The sequence below is a fragment of the Microcebus murinus genome, chromosome 12 (assembly GCF_040939455.1).
Source record: "Microcebus murinus isolate Inina chromosome 12, M.murinus_Inina_mat1.0, whole genome shotgun sequence".
NCBI classification, from domain to species: Eukaryota; Metazoa; Chordata; class Mammalia; order Primates; family Cheirogaleidae; genus Microcebus; species Microcebus murinus.
Window position 1 is genome coordinate 45,562,061 of NC_134115.1, and position 21,026 is coordinate 45,583,086.

General features: G+C 37.5%; 1 protein-coding gene across 1 annotated transcript in view; it reads right to left on the reverse strand.

Moving 5' to 3' along the window:
* HAUS6 (HAUS augmin like complex subunit 6) overlaps window positions 1-16,666 on the reverse strand; it is a 38,911-nt gene extending 22,245 nt beyond the window's left edge. The window contains exons 1-7 of the mRNA XM_012769709.3: window positions 16,287-16,666; window positions 10,098-10,193; window positions 8,266-8,344; window positions 7,072-7,204; window positions 3,142-3,289; window positions 1,716-1,781; window positions 1,061-1,109 (exon numbers count right to left, since the gene is read on the reverse strand). Of these exons, the coding sequence (XP_012625163.1) occupies window positions 1,061-1,109; window positions 1,716-1,781; window positions 3,142-3,289; window positions 7,072-7,204; window positions 8,266-8,344; window positions 10,098-10,193; window positions 16,287-16,414 (699 nt within the window). The 5' untranslated portion in view covers window positions 16,415-16,666. The remainder of the gene's footprint in view (window positions 1-1,060; window positions 1,110-1,715; window positions 1,782-3,141; window positions 3,290-7,071; window positions 7,205-8,265; window positions 8,345-10,097; window positions 10,194-16,286) is intronic.
* Window positions 16,667-21,026: the final 4,360 nt, after the last annotated feature.

Here is a 21,026-nt window from a genome sequence, read left to right on the forward strand (position 1 = left end):
TCTGGTTCTCAGATTTGTCAAGTCTGGAATTTTATCTTGTCAATGGCTCCAAGTTGACTGGACTCAAGGAAAATGAACATTAACCAAACTAAGGAGAGACTGTTGTGAAAACTTTAATAGGTTTCATACCATCCTATTAAAATTGACAATCGGAGATACTACATTCAATAATAGGAATGTTCCCACTCACTAAATTGAAAGCTCCATGAAATAACTGACTTTGCCTATTTTCTTCACTGCTATAGCCCTAATATCTAGACGATGCCTGGCACATAGCAAGTGATCAATAAACATTCACGGAATGACCCTCCAAAATATGCTGAAATTTAAAAAATAAATTAATTAATTAATTAAAATAAATTTTAAAAAACATTCACTGAATGACCCCCATAATATGCTGAAATTAAAAATAAAAATAAATAAATTAAAAAAAAAACCATTCACTGAATGAAAATATTTCCTAAAAAGGACACTTACCTTTACCAGTGCAAAGGTGCATGGGAAGCCAAATTAATACTCAAAGCAGCTTGGTGATGATAGAATCACAACAAAGAGCTTGAGAGAGATTTCACCCAAACAAAAAGAAAGCCTAAGAAAATACTCCTCTCCCACATCAAAGCCAACCTCTAGAAGTCTCAGATCATTAACATTTGCCAGGTTCCTCCTCAAATTAGCTTCCATTTGATTCCTCATTTTTCTTCCATACTTACTATCTCCCTTTGGTTAATATATTTTATTTACACAAGGTAATGCCACTGATTAAGTTACAATCAAGGAGAAATTTTCATGCTGGCATGAAGAATTTTAAATTAATCATATTTAAGCCATTTTTGTATATGCTTAAATCTTATAAATTATAACCTAATTTTTTATTATATTCAAGTATCTTAGAGACACCCTATTAATATCTATAGATGTAGATAACCTATAATGAATGGGGAAGGTAATAATACTATAAAAAGAAATGGCAAATACACCATAAGAGTCACACTGATTAAGTAAACACTGCATATCACAAAAGCAAGAAACATTAAATTTTTCCATCCAAAAGTTGTCTCACCTTTTGAATTTTCTCTTGTATATTACTTTGGTCATCACAGGGTCCCATTCTAGTAAAAATTAAATAATCTGATTAATCATAAGAAAATTACATGGTAATTTAACAGCCAACAACTAATTTGTCTACAAACCTACTCACTAACAACCATTCCTATTAAAAACAAAAAATAAAATTTAAGGCCAGGCATGGTGGTTCATGCCAGTAATCCTAATACTTTGGGAGGCTGAGGAGGAAGGACTTCTTGAGCCCAGGAGTTCAAGACCAGCCTGGGCAATGTAGTGAGACACCATCTCTATAAAAAATTTAAAAGTAAGCTGGGCATGATGGTGCATGTCTATAATCCCAGCTACTTGGGAGGCTGAGGCAGGAGGATTGCTTGAACCCAGGAGTTTGATGTTGCAGTGAGCTATGATGATGCCATTGTACTCTAGGCTGGACAACAGAGTAAGATTCTATCTCAAAAAAAAAAAAAAAAAAAATGTAAGACCAAAGCGATAATAATTTATTAGAAGGAGAACTGGACTATGCTCTAGTCCTATCATAATCTGGCTATAGATACATTATTTTATGTTTCTGGGACTCTCTTTTCCTCAACTATAAAATGCAAGAGCTAAACTAATATCTAAGGCACCTTCCAGCTCTAAAAGTCACTTACGTTTTTATTTGATTTTGCAGTCCTATATATTCAGACCTTGAATTTCGTACTTGCTTAACTGATAACCTGCAATAAAACATACACAATGACAACTATAATTCCATTATAACTCACTTAATAGTATAGCCCACTTTGATATTTTCCCTTTTCACATTTTTGCTCAAGGCCTCTAGGGTCGCCCGACAGCTAGCTAACAGACTTTAGAGTCCCTTTAACAGGCACACAAGTGATCTAACATACAGGCTGCTACTGAGATGGACTAGGACTTCTAGGCTAGTATGTTCTCTGACTTCTCTGAACAGAATGTTGGAGGTCAATAAGACTATTATCCTTGTCTCACATACCTGGGGGTAAATTTAAATCTATAAGTCAGACAACATGTCATTTTTAAGGTAATTTCAAAGGATTCGGTAGCTTTAGTAACAGATTACAAAGTATTTAAAAAGTTATTCTACTGTAGTTTATAACCAAAAAGTTAGATACAACCTATTCTATGAGAGTAAGAACCTTGCCTGTCTTATTTAATGCTGTAGTAACAGTGTCTAAACAATATGTAGCACATAGAAGAAACTCCAAAAAAAAAAGTTTGCTGAATAGATGAACATAGATATATAATAGTATAAAACGTTAAAGAAATAATGGAATACCTACTTGAAGGAATATCTATTTAATGCAATATCTAATCCACAGTCTATTAAATAGACATTTAAAGTAATATACTGTAACAACATGGAAAAAATTATAGAATGAAATTTCAAGATAAAAGATGTTTTTAATTTAAAAAAGATTTAAAAAGATACACCAGCCTGAGCAAGAGCGAGACCCCATCTCTACTAAAAAAAAGAAAGAAATTGGCTGGACAACTAAAAATTATAGAAAAAATTAGCCGGGCATGGTGGCACATGCCTGTAGTCCCAGCTACTCGGGAGGCTGAGGCAGCAGGATCATTTGAGCCCAGGAGTTTGAGGTTGCTGTGAGCTAGGCTGATGCCACAGCACTCTAGCCCAGGCAACAGAGTGAGACTCTGTCTCAAAAAAAAAAAAAAAAAAAAAAGATTAAAAAAGATACAAAATAGAAGGAACACTACAATCACAGCTTAAAAATATATTTTCCTTATAAAAAAAGAAAAAGCACATAAGAAAATTGAATTTTCTGAACCAAAGCCATCTTTTCCTTTTCTCTGAACTTTCCTTTATAGTATACCTAAAGTTTTAAAATATTTTATTCAGAAATTATTTGGCTTTAAAATGGAAAGATCTGTAACCTAAACGTTTGTACAAATATGCTGAAATAAAAAAGAAAAAAAATAAAGTGGAAAGATCTTTAAGGAAGATTTATAAGGTAGCATGGATTATTTCTACAGAAGTTATGTTGATGACATTTGTTCAAAAAGAAAGGAATTATTTTCTATCAAAGTATTACTTACTGTATATATTCCTGATATTTTTGGATAACATAATCTTCTCTTTGTAAAATTTGTAAAAATCTGTTACGTGCTACATGGCACCTGGCAAGGCATTTGTGCAAATCTTGTGGCTTTACATTAAATGCCTCTGTAAAACGTAGAGAAGAATCTACATGGAACACAAATAAGATCAGAGGAAATAGATTTATAAGCTAATAATTATCAAAAATGTCGAATTTTTATTTTAAGAAATTAACATCAAATAACAACTCCTTAAAAGCTAGTATGCCACATACTTTAAAAGATATAACTAATGCTAACAAAAGCAAGATGACCTTTTTTTTTTTTTTTTTTTTTTGAGACAGAGTCTCGCTTTGTTGTCCAGGCTAGAGTGAGTGCCGTGGCGTCAGCCTAGCTCACAGCAACCTCAAACTCCTGGGCTCGAGCGATCCTTCTGCCTCAGCCTCCCGAGTAGCTGGGACTACAGGCATGCACCACCATGCCCGGCTAATTTTTTTTTATATATATATCAGTTGGCCAATTAATTTCTTTCTATTTATAGTAGAGACGGGGTCTCGCTCTTGCTCAGGCTGCTTTTGAACTCCTGACCTTGAGCAATCCGCCCGCCTCGGCCTCCCAAGAGCTAGGATTACAGGCGTGAGCCACCGCGCCCGGCCTAGATGACCTTTTTTTAAAGTAAGCAACTAAAAAAGGCTATTTAAAGTTGAGTTGTTTTACATAATTAAAAATTTCCAGAGTACATCTGCCCAAAGTAATTCTTATTATATTATAATTTGAGATATCCATGAACAAATACATTGTTACACATGAGCCACTATATTTCCTAACAGGATTTTTTAACAACAAAGGAAGAAAGCCAATTCAAAGACAGGAGGTGAGATCACATCACCTCCATTGCTGCCATCGGCTTACTCTTCCTCACAATAAGAACAACAGGACAGGACAACCAAATAAAACCATTCTCCATTTCTCAAGCAATTCTTGGCTATGTAACTAACGACAAAAGTAGACCCTGAGAACAATCCATGTAAACATTTGAGTCCAGATTTTTACCTGTAAAAAATGTAATAAATCCTACTTTAACATGGCTCAATATAATAAAAATATGGGTAAATCTGGAAATTAGGGATACCACACTACACTTAACATTGTTTATTCAGGTCCTAATGTTACCCCAAAGAAACCACCACAATTTCTTAATATTTAACAGGAAATGAGTTCACTGAATTTTGATATCACTTATAAATTAAACAAGTTGACTAGAATTGCTTTAAATCGAAAATAGGAAAATCCATGCTTAAATGCGTTATACACAATAAATCCTTGTTAAATCCAAACACACATATTTCATATAAAATAGTTTGGGTTACATGTATTTGGGGCAGATCATCTAATAGAGGAACTGAAAAAATCTTTATGTTAACATTAAATTTTAAATATGCAAATTTTATAAAGCATGATCACATGCATGTTCATAAAAATCATGCATAAGATAAACTGGAAGAAAAGGTTTTATATCAATCACATCACAGAGAAAGAATAAATAAGAGCCACTACAAATGAAAAAGACCAATAACTTAAAAGAAAAATGGACAAAAGGTAATGATCAGAGTATAAAAAGAGTACAAATTGCTCTTAAACATATGAAACAATTTTCAACCTCACTAATAATAAGAGATACAAAGTGAAATTACACTGAGATTCCATTTTAACTATCAGACTGAAAAGATAAAAATATCTCATCACATACTATGTTGATCAGCCTTTGGGAAAATAAACACTCTCAATACACTGGTGATGAAAGTATAAATTGTCCAACCCCTACAAAATATCATCTGGTAATAACTAGCAAATTACAAACACATAGCTCCTTTGACCAAACAAACCATCTTTCAGGATTTATACACACACACACACACACACACACACACACACACACACTCTTGAATATATACAAATTGATGTATGTATAAAATGTGTACTGTAGCATTGTTTCTATAGCAAAAGATTAGGAAAAAAAGCCAAATGTCTATCAACACAAGACTGATTAAATAAATTATGGACTGAGCATGGTGGCTCAGGCTTGTAATCCTAGTGCTTCGGGAGGCCAAGGCAGAAGAACTGCTTGAGGTCAGGCATTCAAGATCAGCCTGGGTAACATTGCAAGACCCCCAATTTAAAATTAGATAGGTATCATGGTGTGTGACAGAGTGAGCCCATGTCCCTAAAAAAAAAATAAGATATAAATAAAAAATTAGGGTACATACATTCAATGTAATATTATGCAGTTCTAAAGAGAAAGAATCAGAATAAGGAAACTCTGTGGGCCAGGCAGTGGCTCACTCCTGTAATTCTAGCACTCTGGGAGGCCTAGGCGGGCGGATGACTCAAGGTCAGGAGTTCGAAATCAGCCTGAGCAAGAGTAAGAGCCCATCTCTACTAAAAATAGAAAGAAATTAATTGGTCAACTAAAAATATATAAAAAAACTTAGCCAGGCATGGTGGCACATGCTTGTAGTCCCAGCTATTTGGGAGGCTGAGGCAGGATTGCCTGAGCCCAGGAGTTTGAGGTTGCTGTGAGCTAGGTTGATGCCATGGCACTCCAGCCCAGGCAACAAAGTGAGACTCTGTCTCAAAAAAAAAGGGGGGAAGCTCTGTGAACTGTTAAGAAATGATCTCCAAGATATACTGTTAAGTGAAAAAAGATTCAAAACTACTTATGATTGTTTTAAAAAAGAATATATACATATATTTGCTTGTATTATTGATTAATATGTTGCTTCTGGAAAGAGAAACTCGGTAGAGAACAGAGGCGGAAGAAAGACTTTTCACCTTTTGGGTTTTTGATCCATAAGGATATATATTATTATTTTTAGTTTTTTTGAGACAGAGTCTCACTCTGTTGCCCGGGCTAGAGTGCCGTGGCTTCAGCCTAGCTCACAGCAACCTCAAACTCCCGGGCTCAAGCAATCCTTCTGCCTCAGCCTCCTGAGTAGCTGGGACTACAGGCATGCATCACCATGCCTGGCTAACTTTTTCTATATATTTTTAGTTGTCCAGCCAATTTCTTTCTAATTTTTTAGTAGAGACAGGGTCTCGCTCTTGCTCAGGCTGATCTCGAACTCCTGAGCTCAAATGATCCTTCCACTTCGGCCTCCCAGAGTGTTAGGATTACAGGTGTGAGCCACCACGCCAGGCCCAATAATATGTATTATATGTACCAAAAAGAAAAACTAAAAGGAACTAAACCAAAATGTCAACAAATTATTGTTTCAGGAGTATTTCAACTTCTCTGTCATTTTTCTTTCCATGTTTTATGAGCAAAAACCAATTAAATAAAACAGCATATTTAATAAACTATAAATAGCATTCTTTTAAATATTAGCTTTGAAAATCCAATTTTTGTTTCTATGAATTAATAAATCAAATCTTTAACACAGAAATTTCCAGTACATTGCCAATAACCAAAATAAAATCTCAAACACATTCAACACAGCATTTAACACAATGTATTAGAGGCCAACCATAACTTGCAGGTCTAATTTGGTCCATTGGCTATTTTTGAGAGTCTAGCAAGGCAGGAATGGTTTCTCCATTTTTAAAGGATTGTAAAAATAAAAAAATAAAGAGGATTATGTGACAGAGGCCCTATATGTGGTTCACAAATCCTAAAATATTTACTATCTGGCCTTATATAGACATTGCTTCTCAACTCCTGTACTAGAACATAATAAAAATGTAAAAAGTAACTTAGGTTCATTACGAGAAAATTTCAAACTATGGTTCAAATAAAATATTAGCCATTTGCTCTTTGAGGTAAATTAATGTTTTAACTTACCTTGCTTTATTAAAAATCTCTTGATTTAAAAATCATAAAGAACTATACAAATTTAAGAATCAAACCAAAAAAATTCTATTAGCTTAACTTACCTTTAGAATTGGTTTTAATATATTTTATTGCAACATATCTTGCAAAATAATACATCAGATGAATAAACTTAGGACCACCAGGAGAAAGAAATAGTGAACCAACAACTTGAGGAAAGCTACTTCCATATTCAGCCTATGGAGAAAAGAGATAAAATGATTTGATGACCATATCAACAACTCTTATATTTATATCACACCATTTTTTTTTAAGGACATGACAATCTTACAGTAGATGACGTGCATGTACATGAGCACCCACTGATGGGTGGTGACAGCTCACCAGTGCCTCTTTGCAGCACAGTAGCTTGGACATGTCCTATTCTGTAGCAAAGAGGAAACAGTCCAAAGAGGTAATGTGTTGGTGAGTCACCAGCCCCAGCCCACTCCCTCTTTACATCAGACTATTTTTGAAGCATTAAAGGACTTGATTAGGATTATTCTGTTTGGATCAAAAGTTTAATTTCTTTTGTTTTTCTAAACACTAGGTGGACTGGGTCACAAAAAACAATTATAATAATAAAGCCACAATTATTGATACTATTTGGGGAAACAAGCTAAAATAACCTATGGTCAGAAAAGTTTTATTTAAATGAAAACTGTGATATAAACTCCCAGGAACTCTAAAATCTATTTCCTGTGCACCTGGCCAACAAAGTTCATTTCTTAGAAATTTCAAAAATCCCAACCAAAAACCATAAAAAAATTATTCTAACTAATATTTCTTTGCTTGTATTGTTAGCATAAAAGCATTAAAAAAATTTCACCTCTAGGCCGGGCGCTGTGGCTCACGCCTGTAATCCTAGCTCTTGGGAGGCCGAGGCGGGCGGATTGCTCAAGGTCAGGAGTTCAAAACCAGCCTGAGCAAGAGCGAGACCCCGTCTCTACTATAAATAGAAAGAAATTAATTGGCCAACTGATATATATATAAAAAAAAATTAGCTGGGCATGGTGGCGCATGCCTGTAGTCCCAGCTACCCGGGAGGCTGAGGCAGAAGGATCACTCGAGCCCAGGAGTTTGAGGTTGCTGTGAGCTAGGCTGACGCCACGGCACTCACTCTAGCCTGGGCAACAAAGCGAGACTCTGTCTCAAAAAAAAAAAAAGAAGAAAAAAAAAAAAAAAAAAATTTCACCTCTAAAAAATTAATGCAGTCTTTAACCTCTTATAGCGTACATCTTTCAAAAAAGAATACGTACAGATATCCTTTTTAACCATTCACAGCAATGTTTCCGGAATTCAGCATCACCTTTTTGGTCAAATGGAGGCCAACAAAATCTTAAAATAAAAGCATTAGAATTAGGAACAAAAAAAAAAAAAAAAAACTGAACTCAGAAAATTTTTTAAAATATCAAACTTATTTCTTAAACTAGATATATTAAAGCTAAATGACGTAGGCAAATATTCTCAGATTTCACCTGTATCTTTTTCTTCATAAATATATATAGAATTGAGTTCAGTTTAGTGCAAATAACTAATGAAAATATACACTATATGACAGAATTAACAGCTATTAAAATTAATGAAAATCATCTAAAGAAAAGTCAACACTCTCAATGGATACACTGGACTAATGCAAAAAGATGACATAAATTATAAAATTAAGCCTAAAAACAATAGAATCATGCAGGAGAGAAACATAAATGGATATATATGGTGAGCAGAGAAGGATTGGCATGATAGAGTATGACTCCTAGAGATAACCCATATCAGTCTGTGGGTGCTACTGTTTTGTAGCTAAACAAGAAGACACAAAAACACAAAAAAGACAAGTTTTGTTCAGCTTTGGTCAAAAATATCAGACTTTAAAATGTACCTATTTCTTTCCCCTGATAATCAGCTTTGCCCAAATTTTTATTCTGAGGCATAATATTCAGGCCTCATGCTTTTATATTTCTATAACACATGTTCAATATTCCTAGAAAAAATTAAGTACGCATAGCAAAATTTAAAAAATAAAGGCAAGAATGTCACCAGTGATATTCTCTGGTTGGTGGGTTTGCAAATGATTTCTACTTCCTTCTTTACATTTTTCTGCATTTTCTAAATTACTTAAAATGAGCCATAATGCTCATAATCAGGAAAAAAAAACCAAAAAAATCTATTTTTATTTGGACAGAGGAAGCCCTATTCCCTAATAATAGGAATTTCCAAAAAAATGTTCCAAATATACTTGTTTTCCTGGGCACTCATAATTTTAAATAAAGGCAAAATATTAAGAATAAATTATCAAAAATACAATTAAGCTGATCCAAAGACAGTGAGTTATCTCAATTTATTGTTCAGTCAGTTACAAATCGAACTCATTTGACTCCTTCCTCCTTTCTCGCTTTATTGCACTTGATGAGTCTTAAAAAATAAAAATGAAAGTAATGCCCTAAATAATAGATTTACCTGTTGCTTTTCTATATAAGAGGCTGATGGCACAATATAAATATCAAAATAAATGTGAACACTTTCAGAGATAAGAACCCCAAATCACATGTAAAATAACTTAGAACCAAGACTAGTGGGTATTCACATATTTTTATCTTCTTCTTAAACTATTTATTATATATATATACATAACAATGGGCTAAATTTAATAAGAATAATTTTTGCCTACAGCAACTGACACTTTTATATATACATATAGATAGCTAAATACAGATATATGTATCTCACTAAAAAAACTAAGGATTTACAGACAACTGCAAAATTTAACAAGCAGGGAAAAACTGAGTATCTATACAGAATGATATCAGTTAATTGTTGTGCCTAATAATTAAGACCATGAAGAATGTAAGGAATCAATTTTATGAAACAAAACCTTTATTACCAATAAAATGAACAATAATTTTAAGATATGTAACAAAGAAAAACCACTCAGATTTATAAAGGTTAAGCACTGTATTTGTAAGATTGATTTTATAGTAGAGACTAAATTTTATAATATTAACTCAAAACAATACTCAAAGGCCAAATTGCAATTCTGGCTTATATCAGGGCACAGTCCATTTCAAATTTGAGAATAAAAATTGCTTTTCCTTACTTGAAAACTTCTTTGGTGAGAGACTGGTCCAGAGTTTGAAATAAAAAATAAGAAACTATATGAAAGGCATCACGGTTCAGCTTGTCAAACATGTTCCTAGTGATTAAAATCGTAACATAAGAAAAAGGAAAGGAAAATGGTTATTTAAATAAATATCAACAAAAGCTATGTGAGAATTTGACACAAAGTAGTTTTTCATTCCCTTCAAGAGATAAAGGCAAATTAATTTTTCTCATTCATGTACATTATATAACTAATTAAAAAATATACAATTATCACGCCTGTAATCCTAGCACTCTGGGAGGCCAAGGCGGGCAGATTGCTTGAGGTCAGGAGCTCGAAACCAGCCTGAGACCCCATCTCTACCAAAAATAGAAAGAAATTAATTGACCAACTAAAAATATATATACAAAAAATTAGCTGGGCATGGTGGTGCATGTCTGTAGTCCCAGCTACTTGGGAGGCTGAGGCAGTAGATCGCTGAGCCCAGGAGACTGAGGTTGCTGTGAGCCAGGCTGACGCCACGGCACTCACTCTAGCCTGGGCAAGAAAGTGAGACTCTTGTCTCAAAAAAAAAAAAAAAAAAAAAACATACAGTAAGCTTTTATTTTCTGATTTTGAAAATACAGATCCAATAGAAGAAAACTGGCAGCACTTGCTTTGTTGCAATGAAAACATTTAATAGGAAGAAAAAGAAAACCTAATTAGGCAGAGAACCATCATGATAGGATGACGATGATATCAACCAACATTTACTGAATAACAATGAAAATAGCTAACATTTATTGAGAGTTTATTTTACAAGCATTATTTTAAGCCTTTTTATAGGCAGTAAACTCATCTAATCTTCATCTAATCTTATTTATTTAATCCTAATGACACTACATAGTAGTTTGATTATCCTCATTATACAGATGAGGAAACTTAAAATAAAAAGATTAATTTGCCCAAAATCATGTAACCAGAAAGTGGAAAAGCACTAATTTGAAATATGTCACCTGACCCCAAAGTCCAAGGTTTTTACTGCTAGATTTTATTCCCAGAACCATCCTTATAATGTAATTCTAGCAAATCCCTTAAGAGTTTTTATTGTTCCAATTACGCTAATCAATCAAGACAAAGCCCAGAAAAACAAAAACACACACAATGTGAAAAAAAAAAAAAACCACTAAATTCTATAGGAAATGTCACACAGTTTATAAGAAATCAAGAGTTAACATAGGCCGGGCGCTGTGGCTCACGCCTGTAATCCTAGCTCTTGGGAGGCCGAGGCGGGCGGATTGCTCAAGGTCAGGAGTTCAAAACCAGCCTGAGCAAGAGCGAGACCCCGTCTCTACTATAAATAGAAAGAAATCAATTGGCCAACTGATATATATATATATAAAATTAGCCGGGCATGGTGGCGCATGCCTGTAGTCCCAGCTACTCGGGAGGCTGAGGCAGAAGGATCACTCGAGCCCAGGAGTTTGAGGTTGCTGTGAGCTAGGCTGACGCCACGGCACTCACTCTAGCCTGGACAACAAAGCGAGACTCTGTCTCAAAAAAAAAAAAAAAAAGAGTTAACATAAAAGGCAAGGCATCAAATTTATTTCAAAGGAATCAAATCAAGCAAACTTTTGACTTAAGTTCCCATGCCTATTTATATGTCAAACAACTCCTTTGTCCTCAAAATGTCTCAAGGAACACCAATGAAGTTTCATCCATCCTACCTCATTACCATCTTTTTCTCTTTTTTTTTTTTTTGAGACACAGAGTCTCACTTTGTTGCCTAGGCTAGAGTGCCATGGCATCAGCCTAACTCACAGCAACCTCAAACTCCTAGGCTCAAGCGATCCTTCTGCCTAAGCCTCCCAAGTAGCTGGGACTACAGGCATGGGCCACCATGCCCAGCTAATTTTTTCTTTCTTTCTTTTTTTCTTTCTTTTTTTGTTTCTTCTTTTTTCTTTTCTTTCCTTTTCTTTTCTTTTCTTTTCTTTTCTTTTCTTTCTTTCTTTCTTTCCTTTCTTTCTTTTTCTCCTTCCTTCCTTCCTTTCCTTCTTTCTTTCTTTCTCTCTCTCTCTCTCTCTCTCTTCTTTCTTTCTTTCTTTCTATCTATCTATCTATCTTTATTTATTTATTTTTTAGTTGTTCAGCTAATTTCTTTCTACTTTTAGTAGACACAGGGGTCTCGCTCTTGCTCAGGCTGGTCTCAAACTCCAGACCTTGAGTGATCCTCCCGCCTAGGCCTCCCAGAGTGGTAGGATTACAGGTGTGAGCCATTATGCCCTACCTCACTACCTTCTCTTAAACCTGTTATTTTTTCACTTACTACTTTGTTCTCTTCTCTTTGAAAATTATTATAATAAATAATAAGATTATTTGTTGAATATGTGTTCATCCACTAGACTAAAATTCTATAAGGTAAAAGTTTATATCTATTCTCTTCTCCACTACATACTGTCCAATACTATTCTTAATAAGTATTTGTTGAATTAACAAATGAATGAATTGACTCTTCTTTTTATTTCCACTGCAACCTTAGTTCATAGATAACTGCAATATCCTTCTTTCTCTTCTAGCCATTCTCTGTATTACAACCATATCATTTTTCCAAAATGCAAGCCTTCTGAGCAAATACCTTGGAATGGAATTGCTGGATCATATATAAAGCATATGTCTAACTTTATTAAGAAAAGTGGTTACACAACTACATGCTACAGAAACCAGAAACTCATAGAACTGCAAACCAAAAAGAATTTTACCATATATAAACATAAGTGAATAAAAAAATAATGTTTTAAGTAAATTTATTGCTACATTCACACTTAAAGCATTTTAAAGGAGACATCTGTTTCAAGATGATAGATACTGTGGAGAATAGGGAATGCTCATATACTCTTGGTAGGAATGTAAAGTATTATAGTCATTATGGAAAACCGTATAAAGGCTCCTCAAAAAACTAATAATAACTGAAATAAAAAAAATTATAAAAAAAAAAAACACCTAAAAATAGAACTACCATATGATCCAACAATCTCACTGCTGGGTATATATCCAAAAAAAAAAAAAAAAAAAGGAAATCAGTATATCAAGGAGATAACTATACTCCCATGTCTACTGTAGCACTATTCACAATAGCTAAGATATGGAATCAACCTAAGTGTCTATCAACAGATGAATGGCTTTAAAAATATATATATGGTGTATATATATACAATGGATTATTATTTAGCCATAAAAAAATAAAATAAATTCCTGTCATTTGCAGCAACATGGATGGAACTATAAGTCATTATGTTAAGTGAAATAAGTCAGGCATAGAAACATAAATATCACATGTTCTCACTCATGTGGGGGCTAAAAAAGTGGCTCTCAGGGAGGTATAGAGTAGAGTGGTAGTTACCAAAGACTAGAAAGGGAAGGGGCAGGAGAGAAGAAGTTGGTTAATGGGTACAAAAATACAGTTAGATAGATTAAGTTGTGTTCAATAGTGCAGTAGGGAAACTGCAGTTAGTAATTTATTGTACAGCCAGGCACAGTGACTCACACCTGTAATCCTAGCACTCTGGGAGGCAGAGGTGAGAGGATTGCTTGAGGTCAGGAGTTAAGAGACCAGCCTGAGCAAGAGCAAGACCCTGTCTTTACTAAAACTAGAAAAACAGAAAAAAATTAGACAAGCATGGTGGTGTTCACCTAGAGTCCCAACTATTTGGCAGGCTGAGACAGGAGGATGACTTGAGCCCAGGAGTTTGAGGTGGCTATGGGCTGATGCCATGGTACTGCAGCCTGGTCAACAGAGTGAGATTTTGTCTTCAAAATAATAATAATAATAGTAATTTATTGTACATTTCAAAATAGCTAGAAGAATTGTAGGCAGGCATAGTGGCTCCAGCCTGTAATTTCAGCACTTTGGGAGGCCAAAGCAGGAGGATTGCTTGAGGCCATAAGTTCAAAACCAGCCTGGGCACCAGAGTGAGATCCCATCTCTACAAAAAATTTAAAAAATTATTAATAGCTGGGCATGTTGGCATGCAACTATATTCCTAGCTACTAGCAAGGTTGGGGCATGAGAATCATCTGAGCCCAGGAGCTCAAGGCTAAAATGAGCTTTAATCACACCACTATACTGCAGCCTGGGAAGCAGAGAAAGTGTCTCAGAGAAAAAAAAAAATTAAAAAAAAAAAAGAAGAATTGTAATGTTCTCAACAAAAAAAAAAAAAAAGGGAAAATATCTGAGGTGATGGATATCCCCATTATCCTTATTTCACTTGATCATTACATTATATATGTATCGAAATATTGCATGTACCCCAAAAATACAAACTATAATACATCAATAAAATAAACAAACAAACAAAAACAACAACAAAAAGATGGTGGATCCCTCCCAATAATCCAATGAAATGACTCTATAGATAGGGGCAAATCATCTATGACTGTGTTGAAAAAAAAGAAAAACTGCCATCACTAAACCAGGACTTTATAGATTTTAACAAATTTTCTAAGGCAGACAGCAGATTGCAATTGTATTGACAGATAAACCACAATAGAATACTACGACTGCCAAAACCCAGAAAAGAAGGATGCAGTGGCAATGAAAGCCATTCTCAATGGAGCCCTTAAGAAGCATCAAACTTCTCTGCCAGTCCAGAGAAAATGAGACTGTGCTGGGGGCACCAAATCATGTGAAATAAACAATAAACACATCATAACCTGATAAATGCTATCCATTGGCAGCCAATATCTAGAACAGACTTCTGGACAAAGCACTTCATATGATAATAACTTCTAAAAAATAATTATCAAACAAAACTTAATTACAGCTCTCAACCTTGACAGTAAAAGTTACAATACAGCTGAAGTCAAGAGGGTGAAGGCAGATGAGACCAGCTAATTGAATGAACCAATAGCTTCATTCATTATAAGATTTCATTGTGAAATTACATAGTAGGGAATCAAAAAATACTTTTGATAGCCTAGAGGACCCAGGTTAAAAAAAAAAAAAAAAAATACTTTTGAGAGCCGGGAGCGGTGGCTCACGCCTGTAATCCTAGCACTCTGGGAGGCCAAGGCAGGCGGATTGCTCGAGGTCGGGAGTTCCAAATCAGCCTGAGCGAGACCCCGTCTCTACTAAAAATAGAAAGAAATTAATTGACCAACTAAAAAATATATATATACACAAAAAAATTAGCCAGGCATGGTGGCGCGTGCCTGTAGTCCCAGCTACTCGGGAGGCTGAGGCAGCAGGATTACTTGAGCCCAGGAGTTTGAGGTTGCTGTGAGCTAGGCTGACGCCACGGCACTCACTCTAGCCTGGACAACAAAGTGAGACTCTGTCTCAAAAAAAAAAAAAAAATACTTTTGAGTATTTTGGCTCAGGCCTGTAATCCTAGCACTCTGGGAGGCTGAGGTGGGAGGACTACTTGAGCTCAGGAGTTTGAGACCAGCCTGAGCATGAGTAAGACCATGCCTCTATATTTAAAAAAAAAAAATACTTTTGAGATCGACAAGTCAAGAAATAGAGGTCAAAGCACATTATGAAAACACAGCCACTGGAAGAAGTGAAATTATATAATTTACAAAACTCAAACAGATTGAGAATAGAAGATGGCCAATGTATCCCAAATTCCCGTTGGCCTACAGTAGGGAAAACAGATATTTCTAAAGTTACAAAGTTAAGACCCAGAAATATAAACAAAGTATTCAGATTTATGGCCACAGCCTTAAAGAAGTAGCAAAAGTAGAGAAGAAACTCTTGCTTTTCATGCTTTTCATTAAGAAGGCATTACTTTTTAAACATCCCTTTCTACAGTTTTTTGCTATTTGTGGCGGCATGCGTTAGTTTCCCAACTCAAAAAGTAAAACTTCTGAAGTTAAACCACCACCTTCAAAGGCTCCCTTGAGTCCTAAAGGCGTTTACCCTTCCACTACCAACTAACCACGCCCGGCCCCACTACTTCACAGACCACCCCCACTTAAAACTGCCCCTCCAGTTTTGCCCGGACTACAGACTCTACTCCCCGGCAAAGCGCTTCCGGCACCGTCCCACCGTCCCGAAACTGATACTGCCAGTGCCACCACGCTAGCAGCTACTGGGAGCAGTGCTGACCCACAGTAATCGCCGCGGGGTCTGCGGAAGGGCGGGTCACCCCTGGTCTCCCGGCCCGGACTCCCTCGCCCCGCCTGCCCCGGCCTCCTCGGCCTCCTTACACTCCAAGGTGTGTGTGCGACACGATCTTTCCGCAGGCAATGGTCGCAGGGCCTGGCTCGAAGTTGAGCGCCTGCAGATACATCCAGAGATGCTCCTTTTCGAAAGAGGTGCCCAAGGCAAAGCTCATCCTCGCGGTAGGCACGGAGACTGAAAGGAAACAAAGAGCACGCCCAAGCGAATCTGAGGGCCCTCAGGATCCCTCCCTACGGGCAGCCTGAGGTCGCGGCGGTCCCTCCATGGCCACCGCCTGCTCCTCCCTAGTCTGGAGCTGTTTCGCCTCAAAGGGCTGTAAAGTCTCCGGGAAATGGAGCCTCTAACGGTAGCGGGGCCACAGCAGCCTAAGAGAAACCACCACAAACCGAGACTCCCGCGCTTAAGGAAGAGCAATGTGCGCCTGCGCCGCTAGGCTTCCAGGGGAGGCGGGACTTCCTGGAGGACTATATCTCCCGCCATGCTGCGCGCACTTCCCTCTGTCCCTCTCAGTCAGGCCCAGCCTGGGAACTACGAGGCCCACAGTGCATTGCGCGGCCAGCGAATTTTTCTGCGTTTGCGTGCTGCTATTAGGCAGCGACCCTTGGGTTGCGTGGTTTACTAAGTGTTGAGGGTTCATTTTGCTTTTTTATGCTAGTTGTTACGTTAGATAAAAACGATAGATAGACTGTGGCTTGGTGTTGTGGCAAAAGCACTGGGTTCCATCCTCAGCTATTTTAAGTAGCTGTGTGACCCTAACCAAGTCCCCTGAGCCTCAGTTATATCATTGGCAAAATTTTCCTATGCTTTCATATGCTGAATGATCCTTTCATCTTCCTCCTCTAACTAAAATCTTTCTCTCTCCTAAGCATACAGCTTCCCCCTGCAGTGTTCAGTTGTTGGCTGTTTTCTCTTACAAACTCCATATACAACAGGACCAGAAAGTGTAAGGCATCCTACTTATTTCTCATTCACACCTCTGGCAATTATTGCCTCTGTAAAACCACCAGTCTGGGAGGGGACAGAGAGGTGGGTATATACATACATAATGAGTGAGATGTGCACCATCTGGGGGATGGTCATGCTGGAAACTCAGACTTGTGGGGGGAGGGGAGGAAAGAGCATTTATTGAAACCTTAAAATCTGTACCCCCATAATATGCTGAAATAAAAAAACTAAAATAGGCCGGGTGCGGTGGCTCACGCCTGTAATCCTAGCTCTCTGGGAGGCCGAGGCGGGTGGATTGCTAGAGGTCAGGAGTTCGAAGCCAGCCTGAGCAAGAGCGAGACCCTGTCTCTACTATAAATAGAAAGAAATTAATTGGCCAACTAATACATATAGAAAAAATTAGCCGGGCATGGTGGCGCATGCCTATAGTCCCAGCTACTTGGGAGGCTGAGGCAGAAGGATTGCTTGAGCCAGGAGTTTGAGGTTGCTGTGAGCTAGGCTGACACCACAGCACTCGCTCTAGCCTAGGCAACAAAGTGAGACTCTGTCTCAAAAAAAAAAAAAAACTAAAATAAAAATAAAACCACTGGTCCTTTTGGAGTTAATGTTATCACTCATAACTCTTCCTTGTGGAGGTCATCCATAAGATCTCCGAGTCACTGTACCTCATTCTGAGAAGATTTAGCACTTAATTTCCTCTCTCTTTGTACATTGCTCCTGGGATAATTTTTGGTGATTTCAATATCATTGTAGGTGACCTTTCCAATAATACCCTGGCCTCTTAGTTCCTTGATATGCTCTCCAATAACCTTGTCTTCCCTTCTGCCTCAGCCACTCACTCTTGTGGTACATACCCTAGACTTGTCTTTATCAATTACTGCAACCTCACCATAATCTCAAATTCAACTGCTGCCTTCTAACTTGCTAGCTCAATCCCTCTAAATCTCCTTATTCTAACAGTCCTTGGATCACTAATCCTATTGTCTCTTCACTATATCTTACTCACTTCACATTATGATCATTAACTTGAACACATCATCAGATCTTTGGCCCCTTTCTCTGCCAGATTTACATAGCAAAACCCCAATTCCTATTAAATTTTTCTGCCTATTCCACACCTGCAGCTTAACAGCTAAGCACAATTATGATGCACATCACGAACTCAAAATTCGTGATGACTCAAGTTAGCTCTTGCGCCTGCTCCCTGAACCCTACTACTTTTCCCAAATCTCACTCTGCACACAATTATACATATCTTCTTCTCATCCTTAGATCTGTTACCTTCTCTCCCCTCCTCACTCTTAGATGATGTCCTTGATTCTTAGTTAATGGATGCTTCCATAAAAGAACTTCTATCAACAATTTACCAACCTGTCTATATCTTTGCCCATATAGTATTCCTTCTCTCTTGACAGTTCAGCTGAGCCAAGGTGTGCCTACCTAAGACCAGTCATTCCACTTACTATATGGATCACATTCCTTTCCTCCTACTCAAGGAGTTTGCTCCAGCATTTGTCCTCTACTCTCTCCTGCATCATCAGTTCTTTCCATCAGTATACAAACATGCTATAAAATCTTCCACTGGTTTAAAAAATAAAATCCTTTGACTCCAATGCCTTTCCAGCAACCACTCCATTTCTCTTTGTGGCAGAACTTCTCCCAAAAGTTATCTATACCCACCTCACCACTAATGGTAACTTGGCAAGGCCACTTGTATCAATTAGTGTTCTGTAGCTGCAAGCAGCAAAACTGACTCTGATGATTTTATTATGTGTCTATTGGGTAGCACAGGGAAAGGAGGGAAAGGTCAGAGAATAAGGCTCAAGAAGGGGCAAGCCTGTGTGTCAATCTACTCAAGTTTTTTTTTTTTTTTTTTTTTTTGAGACAGAGTCTTACTCTCTTGCCCAGGCTAGAGTGCTGTGGCATCAGCCTAACTCACAGCAACCTCAATCTCCTAGGCTCAAGCAATCCTCCTGCCTCAGCCTCCTGAGTAGCTCGGACTACAGGCATGTGCCACCATGCCTAGCTAATTTTTTCTATATATTTTTAGTTGGCCAATTAATTTCTTTCTATTTTTAGTAGAGATGGGGTCTCGCTCTTGCTCAGGCTGGTTTCGAACTCCTGACCTTGAGCGATCTGCCCGCCTCGGCCTACCAGAGTATTAGGATTATCTACTCAAGATTTATGTCCCAGCCAGTCCAATTTACCTTTTTGTATAGCTTAATGAATTATTATAAGGTGAATATTCTTGTAACCACCACTCAAGACAAAAAAATAAAACTTTTGCAGTCATTACAGAAGTCCCTCCTTCCTCTAAAAGTAACCCCATTCTCACTTTTTATATAATTACTTCCTTGCATTGTCTTAAAGTCCTATCACCTGTGTACTTCTCTAGACACTATAGTTTTTAGATTTCTCATGACTTTTTTGATTTTTGGTCTTTCCAAGTTTTTTTTTTTTTTTTTTTTTTTTTGGAGACAGAGTCTCGCTTTGTTGCCCAGGCTAGAGTGAGTGCCGTGGCGTCAGCCTAGCTCACAGCAACCTCAAACTCCTGGGCTTGAGTGATCCTTCTGCCTCAGCCTCCCGAGTAGCTGGGACTACAGGCATGCGCCACCATGCCTGGCTAATTTTTTTTTATATATATATCAGTTGGCCAATTAATTTCTTTCTATTTATAGTAGAGACGGGGTCTCGCTCTTGCTCAGGCTGGTTTTGAACTCCTGACCTTGAGCAATCCGCCCGCCTCGGCCTCCCAAGAGCTAGGATTACAGGCGTGAGCCACAGCGCCCGACCTTTCCAAGTTTTTTTAAGTAATATTTTTTTTTTTTTTTTTTTTTTTTTTTGAGACAGAGTCTCACTTTGTTGCCCAGGCTAGAGTGAGTGCCGTGGCGTTAGCCTAGCTCACAGCAACCTCAATCTCCTGGGCTTGAGTGATCCTTCTGCCTCAGCCTCCCGAGTAGCTGGGACTACAGGCATGCGCCACCATGCCCGGCTAATTTTTTTTTTTTATATATATAACAGTTGGCCAATTAATTTCTTTCTATTTATAGTAGAGACGGGGTCTCGCTCTTGCTCAGGCTGGTTTTGAACTCCTGACCTTGAGCAATCCGCCCGCCTCGGCCTCCCAAGAGCTAGGATTACAGGCGTGAGCCACAGCGCCCGACCTTTCCAAGTTTTTTTAAGTAATATTATTTAATATATAAGTTCTCCTTCATTCTCCTCACTCCAACTTTTTTCTTACAATTTTTCTGTTGAAGAACTGGGACTATTTTACCTGAATAGTTTCCCACAGTCTAGGTTTTATTAATTGCAACTTCATGCTGCAGTTCAACATGTTCCACTGTCCCTGTCCTCTGTATTTTCTTCAAATTGGGACTTGGATCCAAAGGCTAGATTACACTCAGGTATGACCCCTTTGCCAAAACTAGAAATGCCTATAATCCTAGCACTCTGGGAGGCCAAGGCAGGACGATCACTTGAGGTCAGGAGTTTGAGACCAGCCTGAGCAAGAGCAAGACCGTGTCTCTACCAAAAATAGAAAAATTAGCAGGGTGTGGTGGCACATGCCTATAGCCCCAGCTACTCAGGAGGCTGAGGCAGAATTGCTTAAGCCCAGGAGTCTGAGGTTGCTGTGAGTTAGGCTGATGCCACAGCACTCTAGCCGTGGATGACAGAGCAAGACTCTGGCTCAGAAAAAATAAATAAATAAATAAATAGACTAGAAATGATAGTGTATGTCTTTTTATCAAGCAGCACATAATATCTTTATGCTGTTGACAGGCATTGGTGCCAAATGCTTAGATCCATTAATAGACTGGGGT